The 15816-nt window shown below is 38.2% G+C and overlaps 1 protein-coding gene across 9 annotated transcripts in view; it reads left to right on the plus strand.

The window, feature by feature from the left end:
* The window catches only part of SUPT3H (SPT3 homolog, SAGA and STAGA complex component), a 414689-nt gene that overhangs the window by 256111 nt on the left and 142762 nt on the right, over nucleotides 1-15816 (plus strand). For 8 of the 9 annotated variants that reach the window (XM_070361263.1, XM_070361256.1, XM_070361257.1 and 5 more), the window contains 3 exons: nucleotides 5223-5309; nucleotides 9122-9212; nucleotides 13903-14042. In XM_070361263.1, the coding sequence (XP_070217364.1) occupies nucleotides 5295-5309; nucleotides 9122-9212; nucleotides 13903-14042 (246 nt within the window). In that variant the 5' untranslated portion in view covers nucleotides 5223-5294. The remainder of the gene's footprint in view (nucleotides 1-5222; nucleotides 5310-9121; nucleotides 9213-13902; nucleotides 14043-15816) is intronic. The other variant, XM_070361261.1, reaches the window with a different exon arrangement.

Here is a 15816-nt window from a genome sequence, read left to right on the forward strand (position 1 = left end):
GTGGGATCAAAGATGAGGCATTTAAGATGTCATGTAAAGTTTAAACTTTATCCTCAGCCTATAAATAAACTATTGCAAAATATTTAAAATGCAAACATGATAAGTGTTAATATGCTAGGGGAAATATTTTTCTTTTAAACAGTTAAATATAGTATTTTTAGTTTACACTAAAGAATAGAATGGGAAATAGATGGGGAAACAGTGGAAACAGTGTCAGACTTTATTTTTTGGGCTCCAAAATCACTGCAGATGGTGACTGCAGCCATGAAATTAAAAGACGCTTACTCCTTGGAAAGAAAGTTATGACCAACCTAGATAGCATATTGAAAAGCAGAGATATTACTTTGTCAACAAAGGTCCGTCTAGTCAAGGCTATGGTTTTTCCTGTAGTCATGTATGGATGTGAGAGTTGGACTGTGAAGAAGGCTGAGCGCTGAAGAACTGATGCTTTTGAACTGTGGTGTTGGAGAAGACTCTTGAGAGTCCCTTGGACTGCAAGGAGATCCAACCAGTCCATCCTAAAGGAGATCAGTCCTGGGTGTTCATTGCTAGGACTGATGCTGAGGCTGAAACTCCAGTACTTTGGCCACCTCATGTGAAGAGTTGACTCATTGGAAAAGACCCTGATGCTGGGAGGGATTAGGGGCAGGAGGAGAAGGGGACGATAGAGGATGAGATGGTTGGATGGTATCACCAACTCGATGGACATGAGTTTGAGTGAAGTCCGGGAGTTGGTGATGGACAGAGAGGCCTGGCGTGGTGTGATTCATGGGGTTGCCAAGAGTTGGACACAACTGAGTGACTGAACTGAACTGAAAGAATGGAAATAATATTTATCAGGAAAAAAATCAATGCTTTAAATGAGTTGCTATTGCAGAATAATATCTTTTAGCAAAATATTTTACTGAGTTACAAGTAAATCTCTGTAAGTTTCCTGTCACCATCCCTTTATCTGTATAGTTAAGAAAGTTTATTCTGTATACTCATTCAACTAGTTATTGGTCTTAAAATATTCCCATGTTCTGTCAATTCTTATATATTTTATAATGCAATTAAATGTATGCTACTTCCATTGTAATAAAAAATCATAAAATGGACTATCATGTCATTTTCAATACTGCCAGAAATATTTGACTTGCCACAGTGAATGATGAAGTACAACTTCCATTTATTTTCAAGGAAAAAAATTAAGGGATTCTTACCATATAGAATCAGCTTTTTTTTTTTTTTTTTTTTTTGACACTGAAGGTATTAGAAATATTTTGTGATTTGGTTTCCTGTTTCTAGTATTGTTTTCACACTGAATGCACTTGATCCTGAGCTCAGTGTCCGGTGGAACTGAACCAGCCTCCTGCTGACTTGCTTTTTAAGCCTGTGTTGTCGAAGAGGAGCTTTACTCTCTCGTAAAATTTCTTGAAGTTAGCCAATGGGCAGTACACACTTGAGTGCAAACACTGTCATTAGTTAACAAGCTTGCTCTCCTTAGTCGGCAGAGAAAAGGTGGTGATACTGTGGCCGAGGTTGTTTTGGAGCATGGGACATGTCGGGGTCAGCTGGGCTTGTTACAGTAACAGTGATAACTTTCATCTGGAGGACTCACTTCATGAGGTTCAAGGCTTCTTGTGGAGCTCCAGCAGTGCAAGTGCTAGTGAAGGTGCTAGGTTAGGTGCCCAGCAGAGCCAGTGCCAGTGAGGGTACTAGGTTAGGTGCCCAGCAGAGCCAGTGCCAGTGAGGGTACTAGGTTAGGTGCCCAGCAGAGCCAGTGCCAGTGAGGGTACTAGGTTAGGTGACCAGCAGAGCCAGTGCTAGTGAGGGTACTAGGTTAGGTGACCAGCATTGCCAGTGCTAGTGAGGGTACTAGGTTAGGTGACCAGCAGAGCCAGTCTAGTGAGGGTACTAGGTTAGGTGACCAGCAGAGCCAGTGCTAGTGAGGGTACTAGGTTAGGTGACCAGCATTGCCAGTGCTAGTGAGGGTACTAGGTTAGGTGACCAGCAGAGCCAGTCTAGTGAGGGTACTAGGTTAGGTGCCCAGCAGAGCCAGTGCCAGTGAGGGTACTAGGTTAAGTGACCAGCATTGCCAGTGCTAGTGAGGGTATTAGGTTAGGTGACCAGCAGAGCCAGTGCTAGTGAGGGTACTAGGTTAGGTGACCAGCAGAGCCAGTGCTAGTGAGGATACTAGGTTAGGTGCCCAGCAGAGCCAGTGCTAGTGAGGGTACTAGGTTAGGTGACCAGCATTGCCAGTGCTAGTGAGGGTACTAGGTTAGGTGACCAGCAGAGCCAGTGCTAGTGAGGGTACTAGTACTAGTTTGAGGGTGCCCAGCAGAGCCAGTGCTAGTGAGGGTACTAGGTTAGGTGACCAGCATTGCCAGTGCTAGTGAGGGTACTAGTTTAGGTGTCCAGCAGAGCCAGTGCTAGTGAGGATACTAGGTTAGGTGACCAGCATTGCCAGTGCTAGTGAGGATACTAGTTTAGGTGCCCAGCAGAGTCAGTGCTAGTGAGAGTACTAGTTTAGGTGACCAGCAGAGCCAGTGCTAGTGAGGGTACTAGTTTAGGTGCCCAGCAGAGCCAGTGCTAGTGAGGGTACTAGGTTAGGTGACCAGCATTGCCAGTGCTAGTGAGGGTACTAGTTTAGGTGCCCAGCAGAGCCAGTGCTAGTGAGGATACTAGGTTAGGTGACCAGCATTACCAGTGCTAGTGAGGGTACTAGGTTAGGTGACCAGCAGAGCCAGTGCTAGTGAGGGTACTAGGTTAGGTGACCAGCATTGCCAGTGCTAGTGAGGGTACTAGGTTAGGTGACCAGCAGAGCCAGTCTAGTGAGGGTACTAGTTTAGGTGCCCAGCAGAGCCAGTGCTAGTGAGGGTACTAGGTTAGGTGACCAGCATTGCCAGTGCTAGTGAGGGTACTAGTTTAGGTGTCCAGCAGAGCCAGTGCTAGTGAGGATACTAGGTTAGGTGACCAGCATTGCCAGTGCTAGTGAGGATACTAGTTTAGGTGCCCAGCAGAGTCAGTGCTAGTGAGAGTACTAGTTTAGGTGACCAGCAGAGCCAGTGCTAGTGAGGGTACTAGTTTAGGTGCCCAGCAGAGCCAGTGCTAGTGAGGGTACTAGGTTAGGTGACCAGCATTGCCAGTGCTAGTGAGGGTACTAGTTTAGGTGCCCAGCAGAGCCAGTGCTAGTGAGGATACTAGGTTAGGTGACCAGCATTACCAGTGCTAGTGAGGGTACTAGGTTAGGTGACCAGAAGAACCAATGCTAGTGAGGGTACTAGGTTAGGTGCCCAGCAGAGCCAGTGCTAGTGAGGGTACAGGTTAGGTGAGGGAAATCAGTAAATAAGATAGACAAAACCTAAAGATAAAGTTTTCCTGCTAATTATGACAACATAACTGAGACATAAATTCCAGATCCCATGATAGTTGTGTACTGGTTTTGAAAGGGTGTTTGAATGGCTGACTCTTCCAAGTCTTTATTTTCCATTTTCATTTTCCCTAGTTGAGTGTGTTTGTAAACTAACATTTTGGAGAGTGTTATAAATACAGATTATTTATATGTAGGGTTGATAAACAGTTGATTTATTGGGAAGACTACTTAGGGATGTATACTTATCATGATCTTTCCTCAACATGAGAAAAAATTGCTTATATCTGTGTCGTATTTTCAAGTTTTCAAATCAATACCATCCTTCGTCTGAGAAAATAAAAACGTTACCTGATGGTGTGGCCTTCTAGTTCTCTGTATGTGTCCAGACAAGTGGATACTGAGTCCATATTCTGCTCCACATTGATTGTGTGTGTTTTATGCTGTGACAGAAATGTTTTTCTTTGGAAAAAACACATACACACATATTTCCCTGACATTCTTCCAATTTTTAGAAAAATATGTTCACGTTTTTCCTACTGAAAACTTAGTTTCTTTCTGGGCAGATATATCATCTTTTTAAAAACCTCTCCCCCAAGATTTCTTTTTAAATGGTTCACAGTTAAATTTAAATTTCTATATTTAGGTGAATTATGTTTATATACCAACCACCAGTATCCAGGAAATTCAGCGGTAAGGCTGACACATAGGGAGTTTATAGTCTGTTTCATAGTCTGTGTATTTAGACGAGGTTTGAAGCTTACTTAGCAAAATTGCTTGAACATCCAGAATTTCTTTAGTACAAATGCACTATTTGATTTCTTTGTAATTGTTAAGATAACAGTGTGTCACTTTTAAAAGATTAGTTCTTAGGAATATGTGTTAGATTTATTCCTTTCAAAGAAGGATGCATTCAGGAACAGCTTTTGTATGTAAATATTTTTATAATATTGGATAGAGTTGGTTTGCTGCAATCACCATTGATCAAATTTGGAAGAACTTACAGGCACATTTTTGTACTGTTTTCTCCAGCATCTTTATTTTTTTCAGCTGGATGTATTTTATATTCCTTCTAACTAATCAAAATAAGAAACTGGTTTTGCCTGTGCCAAAAAAATAGAACTATCATTTTTCACATTCTTTTATTTTCCAGGTCATTTTCAAGTAAGATTGTGTTTCTGGGACTTCTGAATTCCAGAAAACTCTCAACTTTGTAGATAGAAGGGCCCAGATGAACATTTCAAGGGGAATCTAACTTTTCATGCAGTATGTTTTGTGTTGTGCATTCCAGATACAGTTAACTTTTTGTGTGTATGTGATTAGTGTGGAAAGAAATTAATGCGGTCCAGTATTATGATTTATGGACTGAATCCTTTGCCCACTGAAGACTTGCCAAAACTAAAACTATTTTTTTTTCCTTTGGATATTAGAAACAGCTACTGTTTTTGTTGATCTTTTAAAGTTCTGAATGGGCCTATTTCAAATCATACCAGCATGGGAACTCAGATTAATAATATAGTTATTCAACCAGTGATACTGAGCAAAACCATTGCTCACATGGATATAAGGATAAAATTTCATAAAATTATTTTCAGGTGCATTAATGCATTTCTGGAAGCTGCACTTGATTTTTCTTTTGCATGAAAGAAATCAAGGATTTCTGTTTATTGTATCAGTTACAGGTGGGCATATAAGTTAATTGCATTTTTTTATACCATTAAACATAAGACATTTTGCTTTTTAAAGCAGTAATGTGATTGCTGGGTGATCCCCAAAGATTTTTAACTCTTAGTGTATTTATCTCTCTTGAGACACCGTGACTGTAGTATATTTAATTTAGATTATTAAGAAAAATTTCCTTTGTTGTTAGTTACAGCAAGCTGCTGAAGTTTCTCAGCTTCGGGGAGCAAGAGTAATCTCTGCTGAAGATCTTCTGTTTCTGATGCGCAAGGATAAGGTAATGTAAAAGAATTTCACTGTATTGAAATGCCATACTTTGTGTTTAATTACACTTATGTAAGGAAGCTACCCTTGTTATATGGCTTTCATATTGGAATCATAAGTGTTGAACTCATGTTTGGGTCCTCATAGTTTGCACAACAAAGTGGTTTACTACAACAGAATTGATTTTTTTTAATTTTTATTTTTACATGGACAAGGGCACTTATGTAAAACTGCTGACAACTAATTCTCACTTATCCTTAACATGTCTATTTAGACATTTTCATTGCTACGTAAAATTCACTAGATCTTGACTGGGTACTTTGTTCTGGTAACTGGGATATAACTAAATGGCATATTTATTTTTCTAATTTTATACAGGATTGTAGACGTTCATAGAGTAGTTTTTCTCTTGAAATACAAAGTTTTTCTGTGACACTGGTTAATAGGAAAAGGCAAATCAATCAAGATGAATATTGCAATAGCACAAAATATACACTCTATTACTTAGGGTTTTTTTTATTTGCTAGAAATCTATCTTTGAACTCTGATATTAAACTATTTAAGCATATAATTTTGTCATAACTATCTTCCATGAGTAGCTAGTTGAAAACATTTTGTGACTTTCTGTGTGTTTTTAGTAGTTTTCATCTAAAAGATTGTTATATGTGGAGAAACGAGCTGAGTAACCAGAGCATGTTGTGGTAGCTGCTAACCCAGATGAGCACCCAGGGCTTAGTTCCTAATGCTCCAGCTTTCATTTCTCTTTCTTTTCCCCTGGTCTTTTAATTACACTTACCTGTTTTTCTTTCGCCATTTTTGTATGTTTGTGGCTCAAGTTTTTATCAGAAGGCATCCCATCTGACCCTCAGGATATCCTGTGAACATAGCTTTCTGATACCCATTACTTTGTATTCATAAAAACCTTTCCTTCTGATTGATTGAAGATTGACTAAACTTGGATGAAGGATTTTCTCTTCTTTATGCCGTGGGATATACAAACTGCACCTCCACCAGTCTACCATGGAATTTTATGAATTTTTAGTTCATTGACTCTTACGTGCTATGAGGACTATAAAGAGAAAAGAAATGTCTTTACTATCAAGAAGCTATAATCTGGTTTAAGAAATCTGTATCATTGAGTTGAAGAAGCATTTTGAGCCTTTTGATTATTTTAAGGTTGTGTGGTTAGACGGAGAGTCTGTAGAATGTAGTGGAATGGAGGTTTTCTGCCTAGGTTGAAACTCATGCAGTTATATTAGAATGGAACTAGCCAGGGTGCCGGAGAAGGCGATGGCACCCCACTCCAGTACTCTTGCCTGGAAAATCCCATGGACGGAGGAGCCTGGTGGGCTGCAGTCCATGGGGTCGCGGAGAGTCAGAGACGACTGAGCGACTTCACTTTCACTTTTCACTTTCATGCATTGGGGAAGGAAATGGCAACCGACTCTGGTGTTCTTGCCTGGAGAATCCCAGGGACGGGGGAGCGTGGTGGGCTGCCGTCTATGGGGTTGCACAGAGTCGGACATGACTGAAGCGACTTAGCAGCAGCAGCAGCAACCAGGGTTCAGGCTTAGTAATCAAGGCAAATCATGATTAGTGTGATGGCTCTCGAAGTGAATACGAAGGAAGGTTTTAGCGAGATAGTGAAGAGTAAGGCTATTCAGGAGCTAGTGACTTCACTAGGAAGACAAAGGAGAAGTAGGCACCATACAGCAAATGGTGCTGAGAGGAAGGAGCCTGAATGTGCCCTTGGAGAAGCAGGGACCGAGACAGCTGGGTAACTGGAGTTAGCAGAATACCTCCAGTCGTTTTTTCTTTTTCATCAACAGAGGTAAACAGGCCAGCACAAAAAGTAGTCTGCGTTGACACTTTTTCCTGCCTCTTGGAGGAGTCAATGTTTTAAATCCTATGGACCCTTCAGGAACATACACCGATTGTCAAAGCCCTTCTACTGGCCAGAGGACTCTTAATCAGAATCTTTTAAGCAACCAGGAACATAGCTGTAATAGGATAGTTGCCAGTGTTCTCATCTTTCTCCTCAAAATAATAATTTTATTTATATGCTGACATGTTCCAAACAGAATTTAAAGTAGTTTACACAACTGTAATATAAGACAAAATCAAATCTAAAGTACTGAATGGAATCAGAACAAAGAGAAAGGAGGGATAGCAAAGACCTGGATGCAAGTATATGTTTTTTCCTCTTAATAATTCCGGTTTATATTCAAGTAGAAGTTGTTGACTGCCCACTGTATTTTACATACTGCACTAGACAGCTTCGCTCATTTTCTGATTTATTTCTCACAATGTTCCTCTAAGGTAAGTACTTTACTTACCTTGTAAATAAGGAGACTGAGGTTCAAAGGTTATGTGTTCCTTCTGGCCCTGCTTGGCTCTAATTGTGAGACTATCTTGAACCTCAGTTTCCCTATATATGAAAAAAGATGATAATGTTTGTCTGTATCTCAGGGCTATCAAAAATATCAAAATGCATGTAAAAGAGCTTTGTAAAATATGTTTCAGCTGTCATTAGGAATCTTAAACCTGAAGACCAGAAACCAGTAATCATCTACTCTAAGTGTAAGCATACAACTGGCAACCAATTCTGTATTCTTGCCTGGAAAATCCCATGGATAGAGGAGCCTGGCAGGCTGCAGTCCATGGGGTCGCAAATAGTCAGACACGACTGAGCACACACATCAGTTACTTTTAAAGTTAAGCGGTATTGTAGTCTTCTAATAAACCTAAAAAAGCCTCAGCTATCATTCATCAGCTTTGAGTTTCATAAAAAATAACGTTTCTCAGATTACAGGATGTTTTCCAGAAATATAAAACATAAACCAACTCTTCTAAATAAAAGATTCTCAGGGAATTAAAAAAAAATAAAAAAGGAAAGTGCTTGACTTCTTAAAACAGTTGTTGCAAACTTTTGTATAGGTGTTTATAAATCATTTTAAAAAATGAAATTTGGTCTTGAAGGTGTACAAAATTCCGCAAAGACAGTATTGTCAGCTTAGTGTGGAGAGTGTGATATTTATTGCAATCTTCAGAAGGAATTTAACCAAAAAAAAAAAAAAACAAAAAACCCAGAAAAAACCAAAATTAATTGTGATTCTGGAGTATCTGAATACTTTCAAATGTGCTTTTAAAAATGCTTGTGTTTTAGCCTTTATCTTTAATTTGATGACTAAGTTTTGTATTCATAGTACTATGCTGAGAATTGCTGTATTTCTCCAGTGGTCCTGGGGTACAAGTTTATTCTGTTTAGTTATCACTCTTCTTGTTGCTGCTGTTTATTCACTAAGTTGTGTCTGACTCTTTGCAACCCCATTGACTTGCAGCACGCCATGCTCCCCTGACCTTTTCTTTACAGCATCGGATTTTACTTTTGCCCCCAGACACATCCACAACTGAACATCATTTCCACTTTGACCCAGCTGCTTCATTCTTTCTGAAACTATTAGTAATTGCCCTTCATTCTTCCCCAGTAGCATATTGGATACCTTCTGACCTGGGAGGCTGATCTCCCGGTGTCAGATCTTTTTGCCTTTTCATACTGTTCATGGGGTTCTCTTGGCAAGAATACTGCAAAGAGATGGGTTGGCTGTTCCCTCCTCCAGTGGACCACGTTTTGTCAGAATTCTCCACTATGACCTCTACATCTTGTATGGCCCTACATGGCATGGCTTCTTGGAGTTACACAAGCCCTTTCACTACGACAAGGCTGTGATCCATGAAGGGGATTTAGTTATCATAGTAGTTCTTAATCATTAAAATGAATGTATGTGTAAGGTTTCTTCTTTACTTATTTCATATTTTTAATAGAAAAAACTTAGAAGACTGCTAAAATACATGTTTTTCCGAGACTACAAATCAAAGATTGTCAAAGGCATTGACGAGGATGATCTTCTGGAAGGTAACTTAAAGCACTAAACTAAAACTTATGTGACTCCTGTATGCTGATGACACATTTATATAGAATCAAGGTAGATAACTCCCATCAGAGTTCAATATATGTCCTTCTATTAAATATGTAGTTTAGTAACTGTCCAAATATTTATATAGTTGGTACTTAAATCTTGTGATTTTCCAATTGTGTGACTTCAGAGTAATCTGTTATTTTAATTCTTCTTTTAATAAAATAACCTGCTTTACATCAGAATATCATGAAACTGAGAAAATTGTGCCAATTTAAAACATAATTGATTTTAGAAAACATAATTTTTCTGTTGTGAATATAGGGAGCCTGAACTATTATATCTTTGAAATTGACACGTATAGTTTTTTGTTAATTTATTATAGAAAGTATCTGATATATTTTATAATGTAAAGTCACATCATTTTAATGTATAATTTCTGGGCTGTTTGAAATCTTAACAAAAAATCTGACACAAAGTGGGAATTTTTCCTTAGCTGATTTTCCAACTTAATTCCCTATTTTAGGATATTTAGAAAAAATATTTATGTTGCAAAAATCAAATACTGATAAGCTGAAAACAGATAATTACTAAATAATATTACTAATCAAAATAAATGTTTGTGTTTTTAGAAATAACACATCTACTTTCTATTGAATATGGTCACTGTATAGTGGTATCCTTTGCTAGTGATAAAGTAGCTAAACAAACTCTACTGTACTAAGGACAATTCCAGAAAATTGCTCAGAACCAACTAAAGAGTTAACTGACTTTGAAAGAGAACCAGTTACTTTCATTAATCCTCAACAGATCCGCAAGAGTAATAGCTGTGTCAAAAAAAAAAATACTGATCAAACATTTAATCAGTATTGTCTATTTCATATTCCTACAGTTCTCATACAATTTAACTCCTGCAAAATAGTTCTCCAAATGAATTTAAATGCTTTCATTTATGGAGAGCATAAAAAACAAAGACTTGGAGCAAACAGACCTAAATTCCTATTAATCCCGATTCTCTGCTTTCTTTCTGGAAGCATCATTGAGGGTCACTTTTCTCATTTGAAAGTCAGAAATTATATTACTGGCCTTTGCAGTTCACTATGACATATGAAGGGCAGCGGATACACTGCTGCCACTGCATCAGTGGTGGCTGTTAGGATGCTTTGAACCCCGGGCAGCTCAGACTAGTACTCAGTTTCACTCACACTGTCATGTGTCAGTTTGATGCCCTCTCCTCCTTAGTTTATCTCAAACCTCTCCACTTTATCATTTAAATTTTCTAATTTTGTGTGCCTTATATAAACTTCTAAAATACAGTTGACCCTTGAGCAACATGGAGGTTAGAGGTGCTAGCTGTCTGTACAGTTAAATTTGCCAAAAACTTTACAATTGGCCCTCATATACACTGTTTTGTGTCCCCATATTCTCCAACCACGTAGAGTCATGTAGTATGCATTTGGTGGAAAAAAAAAAAAATCCAGGTTTAAGTGGATACACGTGTTTCAAACTTGTGTTCTTCAAGGGTGCACTGTAGTTCATATAATTTATAAAATAAAATACTCAGGTAAAATACATTTAATACTGAAGTGGGTCTTCTGGAATGGCTGTGTGAGGACTGTGGTAGACTCTTTGCCCAGAGAAACACATTTAATTCATGAGCATTAAGAAAAATAATAGTTTAAAATCTCTAGAAACTATTCTTAAGGGCAGAGAGCAAATGGAAAAACATATTCAGACAGTCTACTAAATCTCACTAAAAACAGTGAGAACCTGTTGCATTTGAGCCACAGTCTGCTCTCATCACCTGTCTCCTCCCTTCCAGCTCAGAGTGCCCCAGCTCAAAATGATACAAGCTTTACTCTGGGTAAATGTGTCCAAGAACACTGGACACCTGCTTCTCTACCCCCTAATCTAGGGTGACAGTTTCACCCCAGGAAGGGCAGGAGGTCAGCATCTCTCATCTTCAGCTCTGTGTTGCAGAACTTCAGAGCTAGGCAAGCACAGCTAAAAGGACTGTGACTGTCACTCATCCTCTAGTAATAGGCAAGCTCTCAGGTTGTCCCATCTTGACTTGCTGCTGCTGCTAAGTCTCTTCAGTCGTGTCCGACTCTGTGCGAGCCCATAGACGGCAGCCCACCAGGCTCCGCCATCCCTGGGATTCTCCAGGCAAGAACACTGGAGTGGGTTGCCATTTCCTTCTCCAATGCATGAAAGTGAAAAATGAAAACGAAGCCGCTCAGTTGTGCCCAACTCACAGTGACCCCAGGGACTGCAGCCTACTAGGCTCCTCTGTCCATGGGATTTTCTAGGCAAGAATACTGGAGTGGGGTGCCATTGCCTTCTCCACATCTTGACTTGCTCACAGGGAATAAAGCTTCACACCAGAAGAGACAAGCCTTGAAGACAGGAGTCTGCCATCTCTAATGAGGTCCCCCCTCTTAGATCCAGGACAGGCTTTCTTGGACTACTGATTGCTCTTCCCAACTCCAGCTCTAGTACAGAACTACAAAGATTCAGCCAGTAAGAGAGAGCCTTAATAGCAGAGAGCTCTACAGCTCTTCCTGCAGGGACTGACTCTTTGGAAAAGAGCATTTGGAAGTTCTTGACTAAGAGTGTTTTAAAACAATGGAGATCCTGGTGGTGAGCCATTAAGAGGAAGCTGGTTACTCTAATACTAATAACAACACAGAAAACAGTGCACCAGCTTAAAGTTTTAACAAAAGAAAGCAGTAGCTAAGAAGAGCAATAGCTAAGAAGACCCCCCTCCTGGGGTCAGAGCAAAACTTACAGGCTGGTCAACCTTGACTCTGCAGAGTGACCCAAATTATTTAGATCAGTCCGTGGAGCAATTTGTGCTCAATAGTATTATTCAAACAGCAGAACTCTGAGCCAGCAATTAGTGGAAGCTAACAGCTGTGTATGATACAAATAGAGTCAGACCAGCCAGAAACTTAATGGAGAGAAAAGTGACAGCAAAAGAGAACCTGACTTAAAAACCACAGTCATTCCTGGTGGTGGAGTAAGCTCTTCACACGCTCAAGGCTGTGCTGTCTGAAGAGCAACATCGAAGGCTACACACTGAGAGGGAAAGAGACTTATTTGAATTAGTCCAGCCAAGTCACTAACCAAACAAACAAACAAAAAAAAACAAGCGAATGATAACAACAAGCCCCAGGAAGGAAAGGGAATTATCTACAGTTGCTCTAGTATATTTCCTAAAATATCCATTTTCATCAATAACAACAAAATACTAGACATGCAAAAAAACAGATATATATGATCCATAAAAAGGACAAGAATAAGCAGATAAGACAAAGTACCTTTGAGGAGGGCCAGATGTTGGGCTTCACAGATGAAAACTTTAAATAGCTATTATAAATACATTAAATATTTTGGAGTATAAAAAACTCCAATACTTTGGCCACCTGATGCAAAGAACTGACTTATTGGAAAAGACCCTGATGCTGGGAAAGATTGAAGGCAGGAGAAGAAGGGGACAACAGAGGATGAGATGGTTGGATGGCATCACCAACTCGATGGACATGAGTTTGAGTAAGCTCTGAGAGTTCGTGATGGACAGGGAAGCCTGGCATGCTGCAGTCCATGGGGTCACAAAGAGTCAGACATGACTGAGTGACTGAACTGAACTGAACTGATAAATACATTCAAAAAACTTAAAGAAACCATAGTAAATATAACAAAAGTATGGTTACAGTGTCTCACAAAATAGAGAATACCAATTAAGAAATAGAAATTATATTAATAGAAACAAGTAGAAATTAAATCCACATGCATACACACACACACCCACACACCTCCCAGAGGGTATCTATAAATGTAATTATGTAGGTAAATATAAAAGAAAATATAACTGTGTTAGTAATTGTATTAATATATATAATTGTACTGTTGAGTCTGTAGCATACAGATATGTAGTATATTTGACAGTAGCAACACAAATGAGTTGGATGATAACAAAGTTGTATTGGAACAGGGAATGACAGTTTTTATTCTCACTCTAAAATGTTAGGGTTGTCTTTATTTGGTATATGAGTATGTAATTTGTCACATTAAAAAATAATCCAGTTCTTACTAAGTCACACTGATACTTTTGTGTAATAAACTGTACTAATTATGTATTGTATGTTACATTCCTTCCTGACTTTTTGCAGTAACTTTTCTTAGAGTTTTGTTTTGCTTTTAAGTAAGAGTGATAGTTTTATATCTTATGAGAAAAAGAGTAAAATCTCATCCCATAGATTTTACATATATTGTCATAGTAATGTACCTAGTATTTTCTTCTTTTAATTTCAAGTTGCAATCTTAATGCCTTTATTTATGTCTTTGTTTTTATTTTCTCAATTGGGCTTGCCATAGCAGGATTCTTTTTCCAAATCTGATAGCCCTTTTTTTTTTTTTGGTAAGAAATTTTAATCAGTCTATAAATACTTACTGTAGTAATTGATTATTTGGTTTTATTCACTTAATCTTATTCATGACGTAAGTAGGTGATTCAATTCTGTAAGACATTATGCTTTATTTTGGATACAAGGGTTCTCCTTTTGAAGATTATTTTGAGAGAATTCCAGTTTTGAATTTTACATGCAGTATTCCATACTTAACAATGGTTAGGACTGATGTAAACCTATTTAAGAATATTTTGTTTTTCCTTCCTTTATCTTCATGAAGACAAATTGAGTGGCAGCAATAATGTAAACAAAAGACAAAAAATCGCTCAAGACTTTCTCAACTCTATTGACCAAACAGGAGAACTCTTGGCAATGTTTGAAGATGATGAAATTGATGAAGTTAAACAAGAAAGAATGGAGGTATAGTACATGCTTCCCTTGTTAGAGTAACAGAAGAACCATTGCAGTGTGTATAATATTGGAGTATTCTATTCTTATGTCCTTTAAAAGTTTGTCTGAATTGTCCACATCAGTGGACATGTCTGCAGCAGCGCTGTGCAGTGAGGTAGTCCTGGGAAGGATGTCCAGCTCTGCCTTCATAGCTGACTTTGGGAGACAGCTTCAGTCCCCCGTTTCTTTGTTTCCACCTTTGAATATGGGTAGATTTCCCTAAGCTTCCTTCTGGATTTGACTTCTACTGATATTATTTTCTTCAATAAAAGCTAGTTTATAATTAAATAATTTACTTCGTTTTTGTACCAAACTGTCCAGTTATCTTTGTGGGCAAAACTAATTCTTACTGCTTTTGTGTTGACTTATGGTATGAAGAGCTATATTTTTCAGCCTGTAGTTACAGGCTATGGTTGGCCTCACCGGCTAAGGTAGTATCCAGGGCAATTACATGCTTTATATTGCTGTAAAACAATGTCAGTGACAAGCGCTTGGATTCCCTGGGCATGTTTTAACAATGGATAAGAAAAATTGTATGCCTTCTATTTACCCTAGCTATTTATTCATAAAGTTGTTTCCTTAAATATTGTACTTTGGAAAAACAAAAGTAGTGACTCATTTCATTTGAGTGCCTTTCAAAATATAAGGCGTTATTCTTATCATTTGTATTCTTATAATACTTTTACATGGTTTTTTTTTTTTTTTTTAAACTCCATTTTTCCCCTTCTCTTTAAATTGGGCAAGAGAGGTAATTCCAGAGTTCTGAAAGATTGTGCTAAGTGCTGACTTTATCATAGTCTCTATGCATGCTAAAAATATAATTATTTCATGTTAAATTTTGGAGGAAGTCCAGTAGACATCCATGCTTTATAAAATTTAACAGCCTTCTTTCAAGAATTAGTATGCTTAGATCATGAGCTGTGATCTAAAGGCAGTGTTCTTCTTAGGTATCAATTACCTTAGAAATGTGTGGTTATCTTGGTTTGAGGCAACTGCAAATGATTTTAGTTCAACTTTGCCTTGGGCCAAAAACATGCTCAGTTGTCCAAAGCAGATGATAAACATATATTTCTGATGTCATTATGGCCTAAACAGGATATGATTGTTTAGTGGCATGGTTTTACTTATGATGCATTATGCAGAGAGCAAATATTGTTTATGCTTTATTTTTTAAACATTTTTACCTTATACAAATGGGCATTAAGAAAAATTTATTAACGAAGGACTCTACAGAAAACATTAGTGAAATTGAACAAGTAGCTCTTTCAATTTTGACAGGAAAATCTCTGTCAACCAAGCCTATTGCCCAGAAGGGCATTCCACAATCAAGGAGAAGAAGAGAAATGGAGCATGTTGTAACAGTAAGCTCATAATAGCAGGCTACTGTGGGCCTGGAAAACTGATGAGTCAGTAAGGTAGATGTTCAAATGAATCAAATATTTGGAAATGTAGGGCAGAAAAAGCTTGGGAGCTCATACGGTTTAAATTTCTCTTCCCTATAGTTATATTATATATTGCATAGTGGTGACCAGGATAATAAAATATCAATAGTTGATAGAATTGCAGTGAAAGTCAGCTTCATCTATACAAGAAAAGTTAAGATTGCCAGCTTCTCTAAGCCTTGAATCATAACTAAAATCTCTAACCAAAATAACAAAGAGTAGTTTTGAGATTCTGTTCATCCAAATAACAGAACTTAAACTGGATAAAAAACGCTGAACTTGTAGACAAAACTGTAGACAGT

The sequence above is a fragment of the Bos mutus genome, chromosome 23 (genome assembly GCF_027580195.1).
Source record: "Bos mutus isolate GX-2022 chromosome 23, NWIPB_WYAK_1.1, whole genome shotgun sequence".
Classification (NCBI taxonomy): Eukaryota; Metazoa; Chordata; class Mammalia; order Artiodactyla; family Bovidae; genus Bos; species Bos mutus.